The sequence below is a fragment of the Trematomus bernacchii genome, unplaced genomic scaffold (assembly GCF_902827165.1).
Source record: "Trematomus bernacchii unplaced genomic scaffold, fTreBer1.1, whole genome shotgun sequence".
NCBI classification, from domain to species: domain Eukaryota; kingdom Metazoa; phylum Chordata; class Actinopteri; order Perciformes; family Nototheniidae; genus Trematomus; species Trematomus bernacchii.
Genome location: NW_022987662.1, coordinates 30,303 through 55,083, shown reverse-complemented (window position 1 = coordinate 55,083; position 24,781 = coordinate 30,303). Strand labels below are relative to the sequence as shown.

General features: G+C 40.6%; 1 protein-coding gene across 1 annotated transcript in view; it reads left to right on the top strand.

Annotated features, from left to right (window-relative positions):
- The window catches only part of man1a1 (mannosidase, alpha, class 1A, member 1), a gene marked incomplete at its 3' end in the record, with an annotated part of 62,327 nt that overhangs the window by 14,012 nt on the left and 23,534 nt on the right, over positions 1-24,781 (top strand). The window contains 1 exon segment of the mRNA XM_034135606.1: positions 23,576-23,672. Coding sequence (XP_033991497.1) covers positions 23,576-23,672 — 97 coding nt within the window.

Genomic DNA, 24,781 nt, shown 5'->3' with positions numbered 1-24,781 from the left:
GGTTACTTAGCACTGTGCATTTAGACAACTTACTGCAAGATGAAAGAAAACACAACTAGTTAATGACTCGTAAATACATCATTCTTTAACTGCGTTCACATACAGAAATGAGAACGTAAAAATCATTAATTTACACAAAGAAACACGTCTGAAATCAACTTAAATTCATGTCAGATTGCTGGTTTTGTGAAAGATGTCCAAACCTTCCCGACTAGATTTTTCTTACATGCTTAAACTAGGAAACCGGCCAAAATTCAAACTATTATACACACACAGATCTGTTGTTTGAGATGAGCACTGTGTGTATGTTCTGCATATCATATTTCCCTATTCGGAGTTATGTTACTGCATACTCTTCATGTTCCTGTTCATTCACTGGTTTGTTTTGGAGTGGACTGACCCACCTGTTTGCAAAGGCACGTCTCAGATGTTCAGAAATATATAAAACAGCCTGTGTGAAGGCCAACAGCAGAAATTTGCCATTTCACATTCTGCCAACACGTTGATAATGTATTCTTGGCAAATACAAGCTCCTAGGTTTTGGCACAAACAACCGGCTGGCAGCTTTCACATGCTTTAGCCCGTTTGAATTTGGAAACCTTTAGGCTGCGAGCCTCCGGGGTGGATGACATTTTTTTCACGAAGCCTTGTAGCCCAGGGATGGAGATGGAGGAAAATGCTCTTGGTTATTCAATATTAACATGTCTCGAACGCTCCAGGGCTCAAGGCCGGCTGACTCTCTCTCCTTAATCCAATTCGACCCAGAATCATAAACTGTCAATCACACATACTCCATTTCGTTTTCAATCTCCCTATCCTGCCTCATCTTCTGTTTCAATGTGAGGGCTAGAATTTCAATCCTGCGAGCTCTACCGTCCTGCATATTGTATCAGCTGAGGACTCGATAATCTCTCGATAGGTTTTGAGGTTTTTTTTCGGAAACACTGATGTTGATAGATTAATCCTCCTGGCATCTAATTTCTTATAGAAATTGGAGAATAAAAGTCAGCAAAGTGATTTTTTTGCAAGACAATTTGGTCTCACATGTTATGTTTACTTCCTGTCCAAGGACTCTTATCGTCATGCTGTCTGTTAAGTAAGGTCTTTATCTATCTCCAAATCACCAGCTAATTCGAGCTACAGGACATCGTAACCTTGAGGCAGGTTTTACATATACTTGGAAGTCATTTCCCTCAGTTGCGTTTGCAGTTTTTCCGTAATTAGAGTCTGATTTTCTAATGTTGGAGGTAATTACACAATCAGCAAATGGGACTGCCCTCTGGTCACGCTCTGCAAGTGACAGAGAGACTAAAAGTTGCGGTTTGGCCGTGGAGGAATTTGTGTGAGATCAGCTAGTTCATAAGTGCATTGATGCTGAGACAGAAATATCTTTTAATGAAGCAATGGTATTCCAATACTTTTACCAAGGACACAATTCAGCTGAGAAAAGACAAAAACAGATTGCTTATAAAGATCCATCCCACCTCCATATAAATGTCTTGCAGAATAGTGCCAGAGTGCATTAGCATCTCAGTGAATGCCAATTTTAACGACCACACAGCCATAACTCCCTGTTGGCTCGTTGTTTTGGCTTTTATAAAAATAATCATTTGCTGTTACTGCTGTGTTTCTCTTTCTTAGACACTTTTGCCTTGTCCATACTCTATTGTTACTGCTTTTAAGTTACCTGGGAACTTCCATTCAAAACAACATTACAATTTTTTGTAAACTATATGAAATAAGCTGCAGATTTTTACTTGACCTCCACACCATGATGATTAGGGTTGGGTACGTTTTGGATTTCGACGATTCCAGTTCTACTTAACGAATCAGTTGGCGACTGTGGCTGAGAGGGAGTGCAGTCGACTTTCAATCAGAAGGTTGTGGGGTTGATTAAATCCCAAACCTCACAGTCTAGTCGATGTTTCCTTGGGCCCCAAGTGGCTCCCGATGGCGAGGCCAACGCTGTATGAATGTGTGTTTTAATGGAATATTACTTGAGCAAAAGTGGTCCATTGCTCATTATGAAAGGGTGTGATGATTACTTGTGGGATGTAAAGCAATTTGAGGGGTTGTAAAGACTAGATAAAGCGCTATTTAAATACATTCCATTTACCATTCCTGTTTACAAGTCAATATTGAAAGGAACCTAAATTCTTGTGTGCCCAGTATTGAGCGTTTTTAGATTTGGTTCACTTCCCTCACCCTAATGATGATATATGATCCTGCCTCACTCTATGAACAAAGGTGATGTGCACTTAACTTTAAAACACAAGTGACGATGAAACTGAAACTCCTGAAATTAATGGGTTTGTTCAAATAAAGGTTGAGAGGTGAGTCTAGTACGGCACCTCCTCTCCCCCCCCCCCCCCCTCAGTGGTTTGTACTCCAGCTGTGAAGCAGTTTGTTTTCCTCCCAGACACATGCGTTGGCAGTGTGGCTGCTGTGTGCCCAGTTCAATTTACCAGGAGAGAGGCAAGCCAAGTACACAAGCTAAATAATTCAGCCTGCGTCCTGCAGCAGCGCTAAGGGGGGAAGAGGAGGAGGGTGTGTTATAATAGATACTGGTCATTATGCACAGCTGTATACTGCACATTTTACTAATCATTCATTTGAATGGACTTGATATGCAGGGGCTGTGAAAGTGCGCATTTCGCGAACATAATTGGAAATATTGTTTCAGACATGCAGTCATTAATTTGATGATTGAAAAGGTCAACAGTAAAGACATGAAGAGGAACAAAAGGACACAGTGAGACGTAAAGGTCTTTATTAACTCACGGGCTATTGAACCTCTGTTTTATTTGTTCATTAAAGCTTATTGTAGTTGTTCATTTATCTTTTAACTTTGTCCAATTTCATGCCCCTCAAAGCGTCGTTTCAGTTCAAAAAGCCTTTGAAACTCATTTGAGAGCACGACGGGGCACCTTTATTTACTGTTGAAAGCATGGTAATTATATTAATTAAAAATATTCTCATTCTAATGTTTTAATACATTCAATTCAGACCCATGGTGTTGCTATTGTAGCGTTAAATCGGCCCTGCATAATCATATCAAAGGTGAATCACTGTGACTGGGCCATATCTGATTACAAATAAAATACTTATCAACAAACTATCACATCAGTTTTGCCACAGTCTAAAGACACTCTCACAATCACAGACTAGTGCAGGGGTGTCAAACTCAATTTCATCACGAGCCACATCAGCATTATGGTTGCACTCAAAGGGCCGGTTGTAACTTTAAGACTATATAAAAAAACATATATAAATATTTAATATATAAAATAATGTATTATATTACATTATTGCCTCTGCATTGGATTATTATCAGATAGGATAATAACTTTATAATTAACTACGTCTGAAAGCAGAAGTCTAGGGAAAATAATTGCAAGTCTCTTCAGTAAGAATGTCACAAAATGATTTGAAAAGAAAAGCCAAAATTGAAAAAAAATAAGTGACATTTTGAAAAAAAAGTTAAATTCTGAGAAAAAGGCAAATTTTAAGAAATTGGCATATTTTGAAGAAAAAAAAGTTAAATTCCGAGAAGTCTCTTGAAATGATTTAAAAAGAAAAGCCAAATTCGGAGAAAAAAAGCATATTTTGAAGAAAAAAAAAGACTAATTTGAGATGCATTGTGGGACATGTAGTTTATGGGCAACGTGCTTCTGTAAAGCGGCATGTAACCGTATAATGAACATATTATATTCTTTGCCAGCTCTTGTGGGGCCACATCAAATGAAGTCGCGGGCCGGATTTGGCCCCCGGGCCCCCTGGTCTAGTGTAAAGTCAACACCTGTTTTTTGTACTGTGAACCTGAGTGTTAACACACATCTACAAGACCGTAATAATCCAAGCCCTGTGGCACTAAATAGAGCAAACCCTGCACCTACTTTTGCTTTAGTGCCTTTTTCTTATGTAATACACTTTTATCTTGTCAGAGCAGACAAATGCAAGTGTGTCTAATACCATTTAAGAAATACCTAAATGAGCCAGTAAGCACATGTTGAGTCAGCTTGCACAACACCAAGGCTGAAGTACCGTGTCCTCCCACAGTTTGAATTCCAGAAGTTGTTGCCCTCACTGAATGGTGTTTTTACTTTAATGGACATATCAATACACCTGCCTACTGCAGAGGGCTTCCAAACACAGGGAAGGAGATTATGCAGCGTTCAAGAAACTGCCTCTTTGGACTTGCAGGATTGGCATTGCAGAGGACATAGTTCATTAGGTAATTTGTCTTTCATGAGACGGCGAGACATCCATTACAACCCGTAAACAGGATTGAATTTGATAGACGATCCAATAAAACCTACCCTCGCATAAAATTCTTAAGCTCACTATAGTTGAAATCCACCCTAGGAGCTGCTGGTGTTCTTTTTAAAGCTGCCTCACAAATCCACGTCTGAAAAATGAAGATAAGGATTGAACTGATCTGTTGCTCAAAAAAAGTAAGACAGGATTTGGGCTTCTCCCACCACTGCACTAAAATGGAAGACTCCTTAAAGGGTTTTAGCTGGCTGAAGAAGACTCATTGCTTAACTTCCTGGTACAAAAGAGGGCACGAAGGTTTCCAGATGAGAATTCACAGAGCGATATCTCTTACAGCATCTTAATGACTTGAATGAAAATGTAACTGCAGATAAAACCCTTGTTTTTGTAAGAATAAATGGACTACAACTGGACTGACTTAGCAATCGCACATCATTTTAACAATAAAAGGTGATTTTATCATCACCTTAAGCTTGTTAAATGATTTGCAGTGAGCAAATGGATGCTATTTGTTTAATTTAATGAGGGTCCTTCTTAACATTGTGCATTCAATTTATCAGGTGAACATAATGCACTCAATTAAATTCACAATACACTGCATGTACTTATGAGGTTTAACAACTAAAGGCTTGATCCTCTAAGTCTAAGGGTTGAGTAAATAACATTTTTTTTAAAGATATTTGTAATTGAGTAGGCAGTCTTCTATGATATCAGATTACACAGTTTAAACTATAATGCAAATTGTGCAGTAATTACGCCTATCTCGGTATCTCCAGGTAATACATGTGTGTAAAAGATTAGAAAATGCCTTTTTTAATATGTGGCTTAATCAGTCTGGAGTGGAGCGAATCTAATTTGGCCCGCTTTGTAGTGGAGACGTTGGGTAATTATTACATTAGATGTCATTACCAAGAAATATTAGACGCTTGTGATTATGGCAAAAAGAAATAACATAGATGGAGGAAACGGAACAATCCCAGCGATTTTCGTTTTATGTTTGAGTGGCTTTTGAATCGTGGATCAACCCACAGTGTGCTGGTTGGGTGGGTGCAGTGTAAATCTTATTGCTTATAGGCTCCATTTATTGTGATTGTAGAAGTAATAGGATAAGCAGACAGTGATTTTTTCAGACTGATTATTGACCATGGCGATGGAACATCTAACAAACCTGGGATAGCAACTGAACGTAAACACAGAAAACGTATCGACCACTGTTATTTTATTGGTTGATTTTGTATATAAAGCACTTCTTCAAGCCTCTTAAATGTAAATATGTGCTGTTTTTCTTTGCATTCTCTTATAATAGAAGGAATAGTTTGGAACTGGTCCTGTTTGTTGATCTTAACAAGACATTTGATGTCACCTTGGACTGTGGGAAACTGTGAAAAATGTTACTTTAGACTAAACTATTCTACTTGGAGAAAATAACTGGAATATTCACCTGTAATGAAAACAATAATTTGTTGTTGGTGAGGGCCAGTTTCTTTGTCACAGTATTGTTTGAAAGTGCCTTTTAGTGACGAGGTTAAAGCTGTAATAATATGGACAATAGGGCTGTACGAAAAAAAACAATTTCGTTATTCGGATATTCGTTTCTTTTCGTTTTTTTAATTTTATTTGAATTGATTGAAAACTCCAATATCAACGTAAGAGCTTGTGCCTCTTCGGGGGGTGCTAACACTTAACCATAGCCATAACCATAACCATCTTACTTTTTCTCCATAAACGTTATCGTTTATTTTCTCTGTCTTTATATGTAGATCTTACTTTTTCTCCGTTAATCTCCGTCACGTTGTTTCCATAGCAACAACAACTTCCTGTCAACAGTGCTAACTCTCCTTCAAAATAAAAGCATGTCCATACAAAATAGGAAGCCAAGCCAAATTACACTTAAGACATATTACATTACATGTCACTTGTTAGACGCTTTTATCCAAAGCGACTTACATACTCAATACTGTGGACAATCCCCACATATACAACTGCAACGAAAGTAACAAACACAATGCAATATCCATTTCAAAGAACACAAATTGGGTTAGATACATTCTCAAATAACTATAAAACAACAATACTGTAGAATAACAAAATGAATGCCGTGAATAAACCGAAATACACGTGTTGAAGCGGTTCGCTGCTGATTACTACGCACCTCCCCCTGCGCGGGCCGAATATTCGCTGCTGATTACTACCGAATATCCGGAGCCTGAAAAATGGTATTCGGGACAGCCCTAATGGACAAGGAGACAAAAAGGCGTTTTAATTTGTTTCTGTCAAATAGCCAGAATGGTTTCCAAATGTTCCCCCTCAATCCATCCAATTCATATTCTGTAGTTATTCTCCGTTCCTTCACCACCAGTCATTTAAATGGAGCACAGGGTGTATTTTCTGGCATTCTCTCCTGTTACGTCCTCATCTCTGCCAACATGTTAAACAAATGACTGATGAGCTCAAGTTCTGCCTGCCTGCTCTCCGGCCTGCTGTGAAGAGGCGGGAATGGAGAGAGGGAGGGAGAGGAAAATCAATCTGCCTTTCACTAAGTCTTTATTAGTTTGCCTTTTGTCAAGCGCCTGGGTCAAACCCAATTGGGCTGCTTCCTAAAGGGAAAGGTCAGGTCAATAAATGTGTGTGTGGTCTGAATGGTGCAGTTGTGCAAACTTATCCCTGTGTGGTTAGAGAGGGAGTGTTTAGTACTCTACATGCATGACGGATGGTGAAATTGGGAAAGTACAAACCTTGTGTACACCTTGTTAGATAAGCTAGGGTTAGGGTTGCTTATTTTCAAAAGTTGTCAACTGGAAATGAAGCTTTAATTTGAATTGGCATTTCTCCTCAAAGTTATACATATATCTATTGTTATGGTTTTTGAGCTACGCTTCTTCAACCGCTCCCTTGATTAGATATAACACATTTTGAAAAAGTCATAGTTCCTTAACACTTGCTTTTCAGCTTTTATTGCTCCATTTCTGAGCGGATAATGAAAGTAATCATATCACCAAGACTTCAGTGTTCGTGTTTCATTTTAACGTCTCTGTTGTCGATAACTGTTGCTCCCTACAGAGTGCTGTTTTACTGCCAGAACTGGGTTTTTAACCAAACAATCAGTCGCAGATATAGATTTCATCTCCTCTCTCCTCTCCTCCCCAGGCAGCCGTCAGCTAATATTGATTAGTGTGTAATGTTGCTTATCAGGTTGGCTTGCTCTGTTGAACGTGTTATCTGCACTGAGCACTGTTCAACACCAATCAGCCTATTGGGAACGATGCGTTTTATGACCCCGATCAGGTCAGTGAGTCTCGGCTTGTTAGGAGTGAGAGGATCTATGAAATCAACACCAGGTCTGATGGCAGCGTTTCCGCCAGGGGGGCGTCTTGCCGTCATTTGACGCCCTTATTCAGCTCGGGACGCCCTGAACTCGAGCCAAGGGCGTCCAAAAATATAAATAATTCGAGAGAAGATCGAGAGTTTTTATCGCTTGAAATAACGAAAAGGAAAAAGGACAAGGACATCCCTCTGTTGGAGGGGCAAAGGAGTCTGGTGGGATTCTTTTCGGAGTATTGAAGATCGTTTCCTCGACATTGGCGGTGCCTGCTACAGCACAACACGGAACGTGCGCGATTTGGACGCGATGAGCGGGGGGGTGGGGTTCGAGTGGAGCGAGCACCAGAGCCTCGCAGCGAGCACCAGAGCCTCGCAGCGAGCACCAGAGCACCAGAGCACCAGAGCCTCGCAGCGAGCACCAGAGCCTCGCAGCGAGCACCAGAGCCTCGCAGCGAGCACCAGAGCCTCGCAGCGAGCACCAGAGCACCAGAGCACCAGAGCACCAGAGCACCAGAGCACCAGAGCACCAGAGCACCAGAGCACCAGAGCACCAGAGCACCAGAGCACCAGAGCACCAGAGCACCAGAGCACCAGAGCACCAGAGCACCAGAGCACCAGAGCCTCGCAGCGAGCACCAGAGCCTCGCAGCGAGCACCAGAGCCTCGCAGCGAGCACCAGAGCACCAGAGCACCAGAGCCTCGCAGCGAGCACCAGAGCCTCGCAGCGAGCACCAGAGCCTCGCAGCGAGCACCAGAGCACCAGAGCACCAGAGCACCAGAGCACCAGAGCACCAGAGCACCAGAGCACCAGAGCACCAGAGCACCAGAGCACCAGAGCACCAGAGCCTCGCAGCGAGCACCAGAGCCTCGCAGCGAGCACCAGAGCCTCGCAGCGAGCACCAGAGCACCAGAGCACCAGAGCCTCGCAGCGAGCACCAGAGCCTCGCAGCGAGCACAGAGCACCAGAGCAGCACATCAGAGCATCAGAGCACCAGAGCACCAGAGCAGCACATCAGAGCATCAGAGCACCAGAGCACCAGAGCACCAGAGCACCAGAGCACCAGAGCACCAGAGCACCAGAGCACAGACACCAGAGCACCAGAGCCTCGCAGCGAGCACCAGAGCCTCGCAGCGAGCACCAGAGCCTCGCAGCGAGCACCAGAGCACCAGAGCACCAGAGCCTCGCAGCGAGCACCAGAGCCTCGCAGCGAGCACCAGAGCCTCGCAGCGAGCACCAGAGCACCAGAGCACCAGAGCACCAGAGCACCAGAGCACCAGAGCACCAGAGCACCAGAGCACCAGAGCACCAGAGCACCAGAGCCTCGCAGCGAGCACCAGAGCCTCGCAGCAGCGAAACTGAGGCTCCGTGGTAAACTGTGGTAACATGAAGAGCCGTTTGGCTGCCGAAAGCTATCGGGGTGGACGCCCTCTCAGCCCTGGTCGGGCGGAAACACTGTCTGATGGGGAATTAATTTTTTACGGGGCTGAATTTATCGATGTAGATTTTACTCAATGAATGATCATAGTTAAGTCAATGGTGGACAGTGAAGTAAAGCTCTGCGTTTACATTGATAAACAGGTTATGAAGAGGATGGCCATATTTCCCCCGGATTTTATGATAAACATATTGAATTCTGTGCTCTATATGCTGTCTGTATCTGTCTCTGTTTGACTGATGATAGCAATTTGACCTTTTCATATTATCACTTGGGAATCATAGTAAATGGCTACATCAATGTGAGACGACAGTGTGGCCTTTGCTCTATCTGATGATGGAAATCCACAGGCACCATCTTTGCCAGAATACACAGAGCAGGACACAAACAATACCTGTAAATGGATGCATTTATCATGAATTAACCATTTGAATTATGCTAGTATCACCCTTCTCAAAGCCTGTTGCTGGTCTGCTTTGCTTCCATACGGCAAATAAACACATAGAGTTTAAATGGAAGTGGACCTAGACCCTTGTTCTGCTTGTTTGAGTGCACCATAGTTCAATAGACAGCTTTCACACCCGACTAAACAAACCAAATGCACCAGATTTTCTTTAAACTGATGTTAGATGTGAAAACTCAATATTGTCTTCGAATCAGTTCACTTATACACACTCCAGCCTCCACTGTCTGGGCTAGAAACCATTGCATTGCTGGTCTGTTCTTGAGGGAAAATCAATTATTGCTTTTGGAGATAATGATCCCGAACTACATGCCGCTGTGAATTGAATCCTCAGCGTTAGTATGCTGGTGCATTTCTTTTATTCCATTCAGCTGAAAAGCCTCGAACAGCCTGGGTTCTTGTTTCATTGCTAACATGTGGAGCCTGACATTTCAGAAGGAATGTTTTCGGGGTACGCTTGGGGCTTGTTACAAAGATGTGAAACCTAATGCCAAATCAGATCAGTTAAATAAATGCATCTATCGTTGTTGCTCACTGTGCCATTTCCTATTTCTCTTAAATATACAACTTCCCCCTTAAACCTTTACTCAAAATGGGTTTACGATATTATGTTTTGAAGTGTTTGGGAAGGTCTGAACTGGGAGATACGCTTGGTTTATTGAACAAGGGGAACAAAAGCAAGATCATTTGTTTCTTTACTGGTTGACTGCGTCTTCAAACTATAACTCTGAACCCTATTCCCATAGCAGAACGTACTAGATACTATGATATCCTGTTTGCTTTGTAAAACTGACTCATTCATTATTGAACTTATTTGTCTTACAAAAACATGAACATGAAATATAACTTGTTTTCCGCAAATTGTAGTTGTTGGAAGTTTTTCACTCCGTGTGTTGTGGTCGTTCTTGATTTTTTTTTGATAGTTTCACGGACAGCTGCTTCAAGTTTTCGCTGGTAGCGGTACAGCAGCTGCAGCTGGCCATCATGGAAACAAAATATAAAACCCACTTTACTGTCAACACAGGCTATAGGGAGGCAGCATCTTTTTCCAGCAATTCTGACCCATATATGGCTGCTGTGCTGAAATACTAAACCGCTTAGGAAATCCCTCACTGATCCCTGAAGAACTGGTCCCTAGGCGGAGAGATGGATATTGTCCTCTGTCTCTGAGCTGTGAGAACATTTGAGGAGACGAGGTGGAAAACGGTTAGTTGGTGAGTTTTATTCCAGACGGCATGAGTCAAAAAGTAGGGCCGCTGTGGGCTCTATCTTTTAAAGATTTACACCGAATCACTCTGGCAACAAAAACCTTGTTTTCTGCACACAGGAATTGGGATGGGAATAAGAAGGTCAGCCAAGGAGAATATGTGTTTCACTTCTGTTTGTCTGGTTGTGTGTCTGTTTGTTTATCTGTCTGTTTTCCAGCGATATATCGGAAAAAACAGTGGATCACTTTTCAGGAAACTTATTGAAAGGGTGTAGCAAGAGCCAAGGAACAAGCTGGATTTGCATCAGGAGCTGACGCTGTTATCCAAAGTGACTAACAACAATATAACAATACTAACTAATCATACATATTTACTTCAATTTCTATTCAACAAAAGGGAAATATATAAAACTGTTTCATATTTGCAGTATAAAACATGGATTGGGTTAAATTCATGGTTGAGTTCTTTATACTGTTTCTATAGTCTTATCCCCACGGATAGCCAAACCTGAAATGTTAATACAAATCCTCAATCCATGACCGAGAAACTGAGATTTAAATCAAGCAATATCGACCGCAGTCATCATCATTTTGCTGATGGAGGTTGGTGCGCTCCCACTGTGGATTTTGGCTTTAATATCTCTGGTTCAATTTCCCCCCCACGTCTTCTCTCTGTGGGTGAATGTCTTTTTGATGAAGGTTTTGAAACACAGATAATTCCAAAGTTTGCGGTGAATAATATTACTTATTTTAGAATAGTAGTTTTGATCCAGTGGATATATAAAGTGCACTAAAGCATATACAGTATTGACATTGTAATTTCTACCTCCCACTTATAGCTCATCCACTGATTGAATAATGTCTGTATTTTCAAGCAAATACAAAGACTTACAATTGCAATCAATCTACTCTCAGAAATGCATTTCCTTGAAATGATCGTGTTACTTGGATGACAATAACAAACACAAGTATCATGTTCACTGTGATGAATTACATCACTCAAGCAACTTCCTGGGAATAGATTTTTATACCAAATGGGAAACAAATGGCTGCCTACGAGGCAAAGAAAAAAGAAAACTTACAGAACAGAATTACTGAACATTGCAGCTCTGTTTGAGAAATGATTATCAGTCGTATAAAGTATATATGATGTATAGTGAAACAACAATACAGATGATCTTTCACCACTTAACCCTTAGATGCATAAGTGGGTCTTTTTTTACCCGGTGAGGTGGTTTTCTTGAAGTATCTTTGTAATTACATTTTTTTATCATTTTATATTCCAGCTATTCCTCAAAAAACATGTTTTGGATATCATGCCATTTTAAATTTACATTTTATACATTTTAAGAAATTGTAGTTTTTGTATTACTACCCAAGCTTCCATAAGTGGGTCTTTTTTGACCCGGTGAGGTGGTTTTCTTGAAGTATCTTTGTAATTACATTTTTTTTTTATCATTTCATATTCCAGCTATTCCTCAAAAAACATGTTTTGGATATCATGCCATTCAAATTTTCAATATACATTTTAAGAAATTGTAGTTTTTGTATTACTACCCCAAGCTTCCATAAGTGGCCAAAAATGACCCGCATGCATTTTCTATGGGAACATGTTTTTTTTCAAAATGTAAAAAAAATGTCTAAAATTATAAACAGAGAAAAATTTAATATAAAATATTTCTAGTGTGAACCAAAATATAATACTAAATATTATACAAGTGATTTTTCTTAACCAAAATGACAAAAATTGCATAAAAACACATATTATTCTAATACGGGTCCTTTTTGACCCACTTGTGGAAGAGTGTAGGGTCCAGTCACTTGTGCATCTAAGGCTAAGTAACAAATGTACTACTTTGTGCACAGTGATTTCTCACATTTTACTTCCCTATCTTTTATACAGCTTGTATTTGTTTTCAGCCTTTAGTCGCCTCGTCCAGTCATGCTTTTTCACTTCTGCAAAATCCTGTTTCAGTTGCTTTCCCACACCGGAGAGAAAGTTGCCCCTTCATTTCCCCGTCATTAAACCGCAGCCCACTGAGGAAATGGCTGCACCTGGGTTAGTGCCCATTGTCCTTGCACATTTGTAATTCTAATTATGTATACCTGGAGTCATTTGCATGCCACACTTCGGTTAATACTACACACAGGTGGAACAAAATGTGCCTCTGCTCTTGTGCTGTTCCTGGGAAAGACTGTCCAAGCGCAGGTGCAAGACATAGCACTGATAAAGGCTGCATTCCATTAGGTTGTGCCCGGTATTTGTGAATGCTGGCATCTAATTGGACAGAGCCTTCATTATTGTTGTTGACTTTTTGTGCCGTAGATGGTGAACATGTCTGTTGTCAGATAGATGCATTGGAAAAGTGTTTAGTCTGCCATTTGTCTTAAAGTTAGATGCATTTGAGCTCAAGGGTATTATAATCATAGCCCTCCCCCACACTGCATCTTCCCCTAAAACTTGCCTTGTGAAGTTTTATTAGCACTTCCCTTTTCCATATGTTTTACCACACTGTTTCCAAGCCTGTCAGCTGTTTAATGGTGTACTGGTCGATACAGTAGGACCCCACGATTTAGGAAAAAACAAAAACAAATTGCTATTATTTCAACAATTGCAATATGATAGTGGAGAGAGATTCATCATCATCATCAAAACATTTTTAATTCAGATTTTTAAATATGACAACACCCCAATAAGATTCACGAAGCTTTAAAGTAAGGGCCAAGACATTAAACATAAAGTATTTTTATCAACAATCTATCTAGAATTGGAGAAGGTCCATGTATTATACAGAAACATTACAAGCCAAAAACATACCTTACATTAACCAAAAAACCCTAAAAACTACTAATGCGGGCCACATTCGCATCATGGTTGCACTCAAAGGGCCAGTTGTAACTTTAAGACTATATAAAAATACATATATAAATATTTAATATATATCAAATAATGTATTATATTACATTATTGCCTCTGCATTGGATTATTATTGGATAGGGTAATAACTTAATCATTAACTACGTCTGAAAGCAGAAGTCTAGGGCAAATAATTGCAAGTCTCTTCAGTGAGAATGTCACAAAATGATTTAAATAGAAAAGCCACATTCTGAGAAAAAGGCAAATTCTAAGAAATTGGCATATTTTGAAGAAAAAAAAGTTAAATTCTGAGAAAAAAAGGCATATTTGAGATGCATTGTGGGACATGTAGTTTATGGGCCAGTAAGCATATGTTGAGTCAGCTTGCACAACATCAAGGCTGTAGTACCGTGTCCTCCCACAGTTTAACACAGTAACTACGGCAATTGCAAGTCATGGGCAATTGCAAGTCTCTTCAGTAAGAATGTCACAAAATGATTTAAAAAGAAAAGCCAAATTCTGGAGATAAAAAAAGGTGACATTTTGAGGGAAAAAAGTGAAATTTTGGGGAAAAAAGTAACATTTTGAAAAAAAGCTACTTTAAAAAAAAAAAGTAACACTGAAAAAAAAAGGGACATGTAGTTTATGGGCAACGTGCTTCTGTAAAGTAGCATGTAACCGTATAATAAACATATATATTATTTGCAAGCTCTTATGGGGCCACATCAAATGAAGTCGGGTAAAATGGGTAAAATATAATAAACACAGACAGATTATACAGGTAAACGTGTGTAGAAGTCTCCAGCCTATTTTTGGATACTTTTTGGAAAATTATAATCTATATATTTTTTTTAAGAGGATCTGTACCAAACAAAGATATATCATTGAGTCTGTAGTTGGTATGCCAGGTCTTCTCTGCAGCTTTACAGTACTTCATTCAAAAATGATATTAAGATGTATTTTTCCTGTGACAAATAGTGTGCCTCCTGTGATATGAATATTGAACTAGTCCATATTGCTATATGATCACATTTGGATAAATGGTGCAGTGTAGCAAAGTGGTTCACAACATGTTCCCCTTTATTCATATAGATGCATCCACAGGGTCTGGCATATTTCAAATTGTCATTTCTATTTCATGATGTCTAATGTTTTCAGACCTTGCATCCTCCATGTCTGTCTGCCTTTAAGATCTCCAATTTCTCTTCTATTTCCCCCGAAAAACATAGACTTCATGGTATCTGGGGTTTGCATGAGGCAAGCAGCCTTATTTTTGAAGCTTGTTTTTGCCGAGTTGATCATAGTGAATGTTTAATGTTCTTTCTTCCCCATAGGAGGCTGTGTGTGTGTATCTGTGTGTCTGCTGGAGTGAATTAGCAGCAGAGCATGTCTGGACTTGGAGATAGGGTTGAGAGAGACGCAGTCATATTTGTTACAGAGGTGTACACAGTCTCTTACATCCCCACATACAGAGAGGGGGTGGATATATAGAGAGAGAGATTAAATGCAGGATAGCATAAACACAGACAGGCCTGGTAAACAACCCCGGAGCAGCCGCATGAAGAAATCCAAAACCATGTAACAACTAACAGAAAAACTCGATCAATTTGAACTTTTTGTGAAATCAAAATGCATGCGTCTCGCTGCTTTCTCTTTGCCCCGTTGTTTCTGAAAAATTCTGCTTATGAGCTGCTGCTGTTTTGGTTCACTCTCTAGACTATTCATACACTCCGAGCTGTACTTTCTGCAAAGATGAAAGTGTATATAGGTAAGAAAAATACATAAGCAGCCGCATCAGAAATAATAAACAGCATGTTTTTGCTACTCTCACAAAGCGACTGCTGTAATAATGGCAGCGAGTCAACTGCTCATATTTTATTAAAGCTTGGAAGATTTGCTCTTCCCTGCACCTGCTACATTCTAGGTCGTCCTGAAAAGCTGTTCATGTTAATCGCATTAAGAGGAACTCACATGTTTTTTATAACGGCTGTGAATGAAATGAAAAGGAAACTGTTTTCTGGTGAAGCTCATTATGTGCTCAGTATGTTAGATTTCTATCAGTCGATGTAGATTTTAATCATGTTTCCTGTTTCTGAATTACTCAATCATAATTCCACCACAGTTTTTAGTAAGATGAAAACTATTGCAGTGGTTTTTTAACACGCATATGATTCTGTAGTTGAAGACATTATGGGACATGCTGAGGAAAATGCCTAAAATGTTGTCAGAAGAGTCCCTCATTTCACAACTGCTACTATTGTGTGTTTTCCAATACATGGCAACCTAACTCTAAAACAACTGAATGAATTAAATGAACCCTGGATTTTTATTTTCTGATCAGATATTTTAAGTATTTGTTTAATTATTTTTCCACACTGTAGGCAGAATGTCCTGCTTCCAATCCTAATCACCCTGCATTTCGTGCCCCGGCCATTTCTCTCTCAGTATCTCTCTCAGTTTTATCTTCCCTCGTTGAGATGGCAGGAAGTGGAGCATCTGTACGTCCCCACACTCGCACTTGAGTGCTTTTATTTTTTGGCAGGCACATAGTGTTCATGTGTGTGTCCTCATGCCGTTTGGTGTGATGTCCTTATCTGCCCAACAACCATGTTGTTACCTAGTTGGCCTCTTTCTGTCTCCCTGACTCCCCCCCTCTGTCTCACACACAATGCACCTGTTACAAGGGCGTTAGTCACAAGTGGTTCACCCGAGACAAACTAAAAGAGGACTCGCAGGAGGTTTCACCACAGCAGCCCCTGGAGGAAGTCTCTAACACACACACACACACACACACACACACACACACACCTTCCCCCTCCCCTGTATTACACACATTCCCTCAGTTACAGGTTACTCGGGGGCCCCCTGGAGCAAACAGGGATCATTAACCCCTCGATCTTTGCACAGCAGTTAATGATTTGCCATCATCCCACTGTGTGGGTGAGTGTGTGTACAAACAGCAGAGTTAAGTACACACTCTGAATCAATGCCAGGTTATAATTTGGGGGACATTTAATGGAGGCCACAGTGGACTTGTGAACCTCAGCGTCAGTTTGCCATCGGTTAGGCCTGATTGTACTATTGTTATTGCATATACTTAATGTTAGTAGAATGCTATTCATTGTGTTGCCTACGGAGCACCTGTAAGACCCCTGAAAGATTTGATTTGTGAGACATTTCTTACCCATTAAGGACCTTTTCAAAATCAGTCCTTTATTTATCACTGGGGAGAAATTGGATAAGGATCACTAGTGCATTCACAACATGTATTGAGTCTTACCCGACCCCTAATATTTAAAGGAGACCTATCATGCAAAATGCACTTTTTGATGCATAAACATGTGTCCCCGGTGCGTCAGGGAACTCACGCAGCGTCAGAAAATAAAACCCTCTCTTTTCCTCCGTACCCAAATCTCTAAAAACGGGGCTACAACGGAGCTGATCCAGATTTGCGTCCGATATGACGTAATATCGGAAATGTGGACCCACGGCCCTATCAGGAAGTTGCTATCAGAAACAATGCCCGACTGTTTTGGACGTAATATGGTCGGTGTTTACATTAGCATCGCTAACACTCAGAGCTAACCTGTACTGGAGAGCATGTGTGTGAAGAAGCAGGAAATAAAAAGGAACTCACCTTGTGGTATAACCGGCAAGAGAGAAAGCCTTTGAGCTCCATACTGTTTCAGAAACAATCCTTGATAATCCATGATATGGCGTTTCATCACGGCAGTATTTAGTTTAGACAGTAGCTGCCGGGTCCCGCATGAGCTCAGACCCCTCCTTTTTTTTTTTTAATCAATTTTAATTTTTTGTAAAGCTTTATACCCCAAATCAGCACTTTTGAAACAGGAAGTGAAATAGAGGGATATGAGGCATGGCTAGAATGGGTGATCTGTTTGGTATTTTGAGCAAAACACTTCATAGACATGTTTTTATATATATTTTTATATATCTGAAACCTATGCTATTGCCTAAAAATAGCATGATAGGTGCAATTTAAGTTTTCAATGCATCAACATGTTTTGAGAAGTTAAAACTTGAGACCAAAATCTCCCCAAGGTGTTCATTAAATTGAAATCTGAGCCCGTGTTTATTAACTGCTGGAAGTGAAGTAAGCAAAAGATGAAAGAAGCAAACCCTTCACTTTTGCTCCTCATCATATACTTGAGAACATATATCAGGCTTGTTTTGAATTAAATATGCTCTTTATTGTAACACAGCTCTGTACGTCTCTTTAGTAATAATATATTATCTGAAGAAATGTGTGTAACCCAGAAAGAAGACGGTCTTCCCCTAGTGTTCTCCTGCTGCCGTTTCCTTGTAAGCTGTCATCTCCAAATGCACGGATGACAGATACTATTTTATATTTGACTAAATTGCAGTTATTATTGTTCTCTTTCAATTGTTCCCCTTTCCCAGAAGCCGAATATATGCCCTGCTCCAGTTATGTTTCATTTCTGTGGCTCAACAGTAGAATATCTTTTAGAGGTTTGATGAATTAAAGTCTTAGTCGCTGTGAAGGCTGTTGGACAGATTGCATCATTTTCATACTCGTCAATAAACCCAATACTCCCCTTCTGCTTCTTATTGACGCATGTGCATTCGTCATCTTCTTCTATCCGTCTCTTTCTCAGAAACAAGTTGAAGCATAGCAATGAGCCCTTAACATAGTCATCTATTTGAGTAAGTAGGTTTTAAAGTATTGTTTTACTAGGCTTCATACATTAGCTGGTACATTCTTCTCATTGTGGCTAAAAAGGCTTTGAAACGGTCATTTTTCACAGAAATATTGTTTTTCTGGTGTCAAAATGTTTGAATCAAGGTGGTTTAATTACTTGATTGACTTAGTTTGCATGCACATATGTACTTCGCTCAGAATACAAACGCATGTCTTTTCATAACGTATGAGTAAAACATAACAAAAAAATTAAATACTAGCAATAATACAAATGAAAACACAAACATATTTAAGGTTGATTTAAGCCAATTACAAGGCAGTGATGTGCAGAGGAGACTAAGATATGGCCTCATAATGATCTTAAAGTTCTGTTATATATAGTGGAGGCTTGTGGCGCAGTGGACTAGTGCGTTGGTGTTCGGATCAGGGGTTCAAACCCCACTGCAGTCAGCATGTCGTTGTGTCCCTGAGACACTTCACCCCAAATTGCTCCTGTGGGGATTGTCCACAGTATTGAGTATGTAAGTCGCTTTGGATAAAAGCGTCTAACAAGTAACATGTAATGTAATATTGAAGATACTTTTTTGTTCCCCTAGCCTTGCACAAAAGGGAATACATAACATAAGGTAAAAACGACTGCATCTATAGCTTGCAGGACATTGTTAATCTTAACATTGTTATTGTCTGAGAATGAGTAATGGTATATGTATCCCTAGTATCCTAGTAATCCTCACATTGATGTAGTTATGTGTGTGCCAGAGAGTCAATTCATTCTCTGCTGCTAAGTGTTAGCATGATGTAACACAGTGTGCTGTCCTGCTGACAGGAAACAGGTGTGTGTGTGTGTGTGTGTGTGTGTGTGTGTGTGTGTGTGTGTGTGTGTGTGTGTGTGTGTGTGTGTGTGTGTGTGTGTGTGTGTGTGTGTGTGTGTATGTGTGTGTGTGTGTGTGTGTGTGTGTGTGTGTGTGTGTGTGTGTGTGTGTGTGTGTGTGTGTGTGTGTGTGTGTGTGTGTGTGTGTGTGTGTGTGTGTGTGTGTGTGTGTGTGTGTGTGTGTGTGTGTGTGTGTGTGTGTGGTGTGTGTGTGTGTGTGTGTGTGTGTGTGTGTGTGTGTGTGTGTGTGTGTGTGTGTGTGTGTGTGTGTGTGTGTGTGTGTGTGTGTGTGTGTGTGTGTGTGTGTGTGTGTGTGTGTGTGTGTGTGTGTGTGTGTGTGTGTGTGTGTGTGTGTGTGTGTGTGTGTGTAAAATGGGCTGAGAGGAGAGGTGGAGCAGGGACAAACAGAGAATAGGAATGCATTGAGGAGCGAATAGATTATCAACACACCTCACGCAGCCTTCCTGTTCAAAATAATCTCATCCAGCGCCGGTGTGTTTCCACGCTCTGGAGATGAGAGGAGGTGTGTTGGTACTTAAGATCTTCCTGCTAGATTACACTTGATGTTTGTGCCCCAGAAAGCCAGTGCACCTTAAACACGCAGCCTATTAGCATACGGAGACTGTGTGTCTGAAATAGCTTCAGCCAGCAGATCCTAATACCAGCGGTCAGCCAGGAGAGTCCTGAGCAGATAATCCAATTACAGCCGACACATGGAGATCCTGAGCAATGAATCCTATAACAATGAACACACTGGGAATGTTTATGGTTTGGGCCCCACATGAACACACTGCGTTAGAGAACAGCACGCCTTACTCACCGATATACTGTGATCGCTAAACTGTTATTTTGATGGCAATGTTTGCAAATCCTTTCCAGGTTTTAGACCCTAATATTGCAACAAATGTCTAAATGTTGTCTCACAATTTGGGCTAGGTAAATTGCAGTATATTGGCAGACTCATTTCGTTTTAAGGTGTTTGGATTACCTGTTGCAAAACACAAGCAACTTTAAGATGTGACCTTGGCTTAATAAAGACCATTTTATTTCCCCATTTCTTTTATAGACTGAATTATATCTCAGTTAATCAAAAACAAAAACCCAGCAACCTGTGGATCGAGGTGTCACTGTGCTCAGCCTCCACTTGATCTTGTGAGGGTCTCTTTTTAATGGCGGTTGTAATCGAGTGCAGCCTTTCACCGTGTGGGTATTAAAAACTCATTCATATTTTATTGCAACTCACTTTAGCTCTTATCCGTTGTACGAGACAGGTAGCAGTACTGAAGAAACAACTGAACTGGTTTCCTGATGGACTGAAAGACTAAATTGATCCTTTTATTGTCTAGTTTACGGGCGACAGGTCACACTGAGAGAGCGACTCATTGACACACTGGTTTACCATCTGCTCTGGTCGTTTGGGTTGTAATTCTCAGTTAAAGTGAGCTTACTAACAATGACTCAGCAGGGGGGGTTACCTTGGTTGCTGATTGGCTAATGGTTAGACAAGCCAAACAAATCGTTATGACATCATAAAGTGGCCAAAATCTGATCAGCTCATTTTCAGACATGTTTTTATATAAATGGATCAGGACAAAAAGAGAGAGAATCTTTGTTCCTGAAACTTTCAGAGCCTTTTTACACAGAGGGGACACATGTTGATGTAGAAGAGACATGGAGAAGAGGGGACACATGTTGATGTAGAAGAGACATGAAGAAGAGGGGACACATGTTGATGTAGAAGAGACATGAAGAAGAGGGGACACATGTTGATGTAGAAGAGACATGGAGAAGAGGGGACACATGTTGATGTAGAAGAGACATGAAGAAGAGGGGGACACATGTTGATGTAGAAGAGACATGAAGAAGAGGGGACACATGTTGATGAAGAAGAGGGGGACACATGCTGATGTAGAAGAGACATGAAGAAGAGGGGACACATGTTGATGTAGAAGAGACATGAAGAAGAGGGGACACATGTTGATGTAGAAGAGACATGAAGAAGAGGGGACATGTAAGAAGAGGGGACACATGTTGATGTAGAAGAGACATGAAGAAGAGGGGACACATGTTGATGTAGAAGAGACATGAAGAAGAGGGGACACATGTTGATGTAGAAGAGACATGAAGAAGAGGGGACACATGTTGATGTAGAAGAGACATGAGGAAGAGGGGACACATGTTGATGTAGAAGAGACATGAAGAAGAGGGGACACATGTTGATGTAGAAGAGACATGAAGAAGAGGGGACACATGTTGATGTAGAAGAGACATGAAGAAGAGGGGACACATGTTGATGTAGAAGAGACATGAAGAAGAGGGGGGACACATGTTGAGGTAGAAGAGACATGAAGAAGAGGGGACGCATGTTGAGGTAGAAGAGACATGAAAAAGTGGATTTTGCATAATAGGTTTTTTTGTGAAGTTGTAATTCATCAGTTTGTAGCAAAGATTTGAGTAGATAAAAATACATCATGTTATTTATTCAACTAGTAACTAAGTGTCCTATAGGTTAGACGTCATATAGGTTAACACCTGAAACACCTGTGGTTAACACAAGCTAAAGAGATCTGAACATGTTCTTCTATAACATGAAATACATCATTTTATTCCTTACTTATGAATGTCTGAAGCATCTACGTGTCATACAGTCAGTGGTTTCCAGTAAGTGACTAAATAACACGACTAAATGTCATCCCCCTGTGCATTAACCGCCTTTAGTTTACCGGTAGTGACTGTGAAGTATTTCCTTTATAGCCTAACGTTAGCTTTTTACTTTTGCCGATCGCATTTACGCCTCAAATTCATAAAAGCTGTGTTAATAAGTGTAGATTTTCCTTCTGAACCATACGTATAACTATAACTAAAGTGTGTTTGCCACAGAATTTTGAAAACAATTGGAAAAATCCAATCCCATTTTGTTGATTTTCACTTCTCAGGTTGGCCTACAAAAACACATCCTCCTGCACCACTCTATAGGTGACAGTGTCGTGCCAAAATGACAGTGGCCCACTATCAGTGTGTGCACAGATACTCCGTCTGAAGGTGTAGGATAAAGGGTGTTAGTGCGTATAATCCTGTTGCAGGGTCTGGAAAGAGACGCATTGAAACCTGGATTAGCAGGACAGACAAATGTGGAGCTGGAGGAGGAGCCACTTCTGAAATGAGAGTCTGGGTGTTAGATTGGAAACGAGTGTTCACGGTGCTATAAAGCCCCCCCAGCCAGCGCCAGATTAAAATAAGATGGAACTTCAATGATTACCGCTGGGGGAATTGGGTTCTATCAGCAGCAGATAATGGGACTCGGCACAGGAAAATGTTCCCTTTCACAGGGAATCGAGGGATATCTGGGTTTGACTTTTTAGCAGAAATGAGCCAATCAATCATCCAGATTGATCATAACGGACTGACAGACGTTTAGAATAGGTTACATTCCAGATAATGTGTTGACATGTTGTTCTCGTGGTTACTTATTGATTTCAGTGTGATGTTGAATTGTGCAAACAAATAGGTCCTTAATGTCAGAGCTTCAGGCCCAATCTGCCACTTCTGGGATTGGATTTTTTGTCATTGAGTTTTTCAGTAGAGACAGATCAAGTCGTGAGAATTGGATCTGGGATAGCGGTATCAGGCATGGGTGCTCACGCAGACTGTGTTGTAAGAATTGAAAGGAGTTGCGTCAGTAAATAAATGGATAACTCCACAGTGATGTTGGCACAAAGAGTTTGATTTAAATGTCTCTAAAGTCATGAATTACTGGTTACTAAACATTGTGAAGAATACTAATATAAAATGTAGTTCGTCTCAGATTCTTTTCTATATCTAAGGTTATCAAATGTTCACTTAAAGTAACCCTACAGGAAATGTTCACATGACTTAGCAGCAGACCGGAGTTGCTTAATACATCAGCCACTTGGAAATGTGGTAACTGCTTTTATAATGAATCAGGTCAATCAAGCAGGTTTTTTATTAAAAATGCCTCAAGTTCATGACGTCCAGCTTTTCAAATATGAGTGGTTGCTTGTTCTAAAATTAAACTAAACTGAATAATTTCAGGTGTTAAAGTGATTAATGCCACAAGATCTTTCGTACATGGATTGCTGATGCTTGATTTCATTTACCATGATTATTTGATGACACAAACAAAATGTATTACTGTTTTTATGTATATGTCCACCAATAAGGAACAAAAAACTATCTTCCTTCCGGGTTGTTTTGAAACCGTGTTTTTTAATGATATAAGACACTTGTGTTTACCTATAGTTTTTGTTTAAAAAATAAAGCATATCTGTAGAACAAAATGTCATTATCCAATTCTCTTCTCAAGCCTCGGAACATCCGGTATCTTTGAGACAAACAACCCACCGTTTTGCTTTAAAAAAACGACTTAACTGTCTTTGTCACAGCTCAGAGTTGATTGTCCTCTATTCATTTCTCCTCTCTTCCTCCTCCTCCTCCTCCCTTACAGATGATGAAACACGCGTGGGACAGCTACCGGCGCTACGCCTGGGGTTCCAATGAGCTCAGGCCCGTCTCCAAGACAGGCCACTCCAGCAATCTATTTGGTGAGTGTGAGACCAAATACACACACACACACACACACACACACACACACACACACACACACACACGATTGATCTCTTGTCCCTGCCACCAGCAGCCTTGACCTTTAGATTAGCAGCCAAATTGGCCGTCAGTAAGAGTCATCCATCTATGAATGCCTCTAAATGTCAACTTTATCATATATTTTGATTCTGTTTGTGCTGCTTGCCGATTGTTGGTGTTTCTACTCGGACTGATCCTCCTCCAGTTGGATTCTGTCTGTATGTGTGTGTGTGTGTGTGTGTGTGTGTGTGTGTGTGTAGCAGAAGCAAATTAAACTAGGATACTAACTGCATCATTTTAAAGTCCTTTTCTTATCCCACTCAGCTACAAAAACACACACACACACAGACTCTACATGTGGCTCGTAGCGCTGTCTCTTTGTGTTTATTTGGCTGAGATAGTTGGCTTAAAAGCTGGACTCGGATAATTGCCGCCAAAGTAAACACGGAGCTTAAAGAAGAGAATCCTGCAGCTCTGTTACCACGGCACATGAGCCAATGGCAGAGGGTCAATACAACTCATTAAAATCACATTTCATCTGCAGTGTATTTGGTTTTCTCCCTAATTGTGCCAAGGTATAAAGGGAACCGTGACTTGAAAGTGTTGAGGTAAAACAGCCTCTTATATATTTTAAAAGGAGTCCTGACACTTCTGATGTAGCCAATTAGAGGATACCATCTTGTAAGTGATATCATATTTAGAATAACTCTTTAATGAGACAGTCAGGTGTAGTGTGTGTACTCCAATCCAAGTGTTGTTTGTACACATGAGTATGTAATTCTTTCTGACTGATTGGATTAATAAGAGCGGGAATTGTGTGTGTGTGTGTGTGTGTGTGTGTGGTGTGTGTGTGTGTGTGTGTGGTGTGTGGGTGTGTGTGTGTGTGTGTGTGTTGTGTGTGTGTGTGGTGTGTGTGTGTGTGTGTGTGTGTGTGTGTGTGTGTGTGTGTGTCAGTTTAGAGCAGCTCTTGACTAGATGCGATGGCATTCAAAGAGGTGTCTGTGCGCCCACTGCTGATAAGAGAAATCACCAAATAAACTTGTGATACGGTTTGAATTTTTTCTACGTG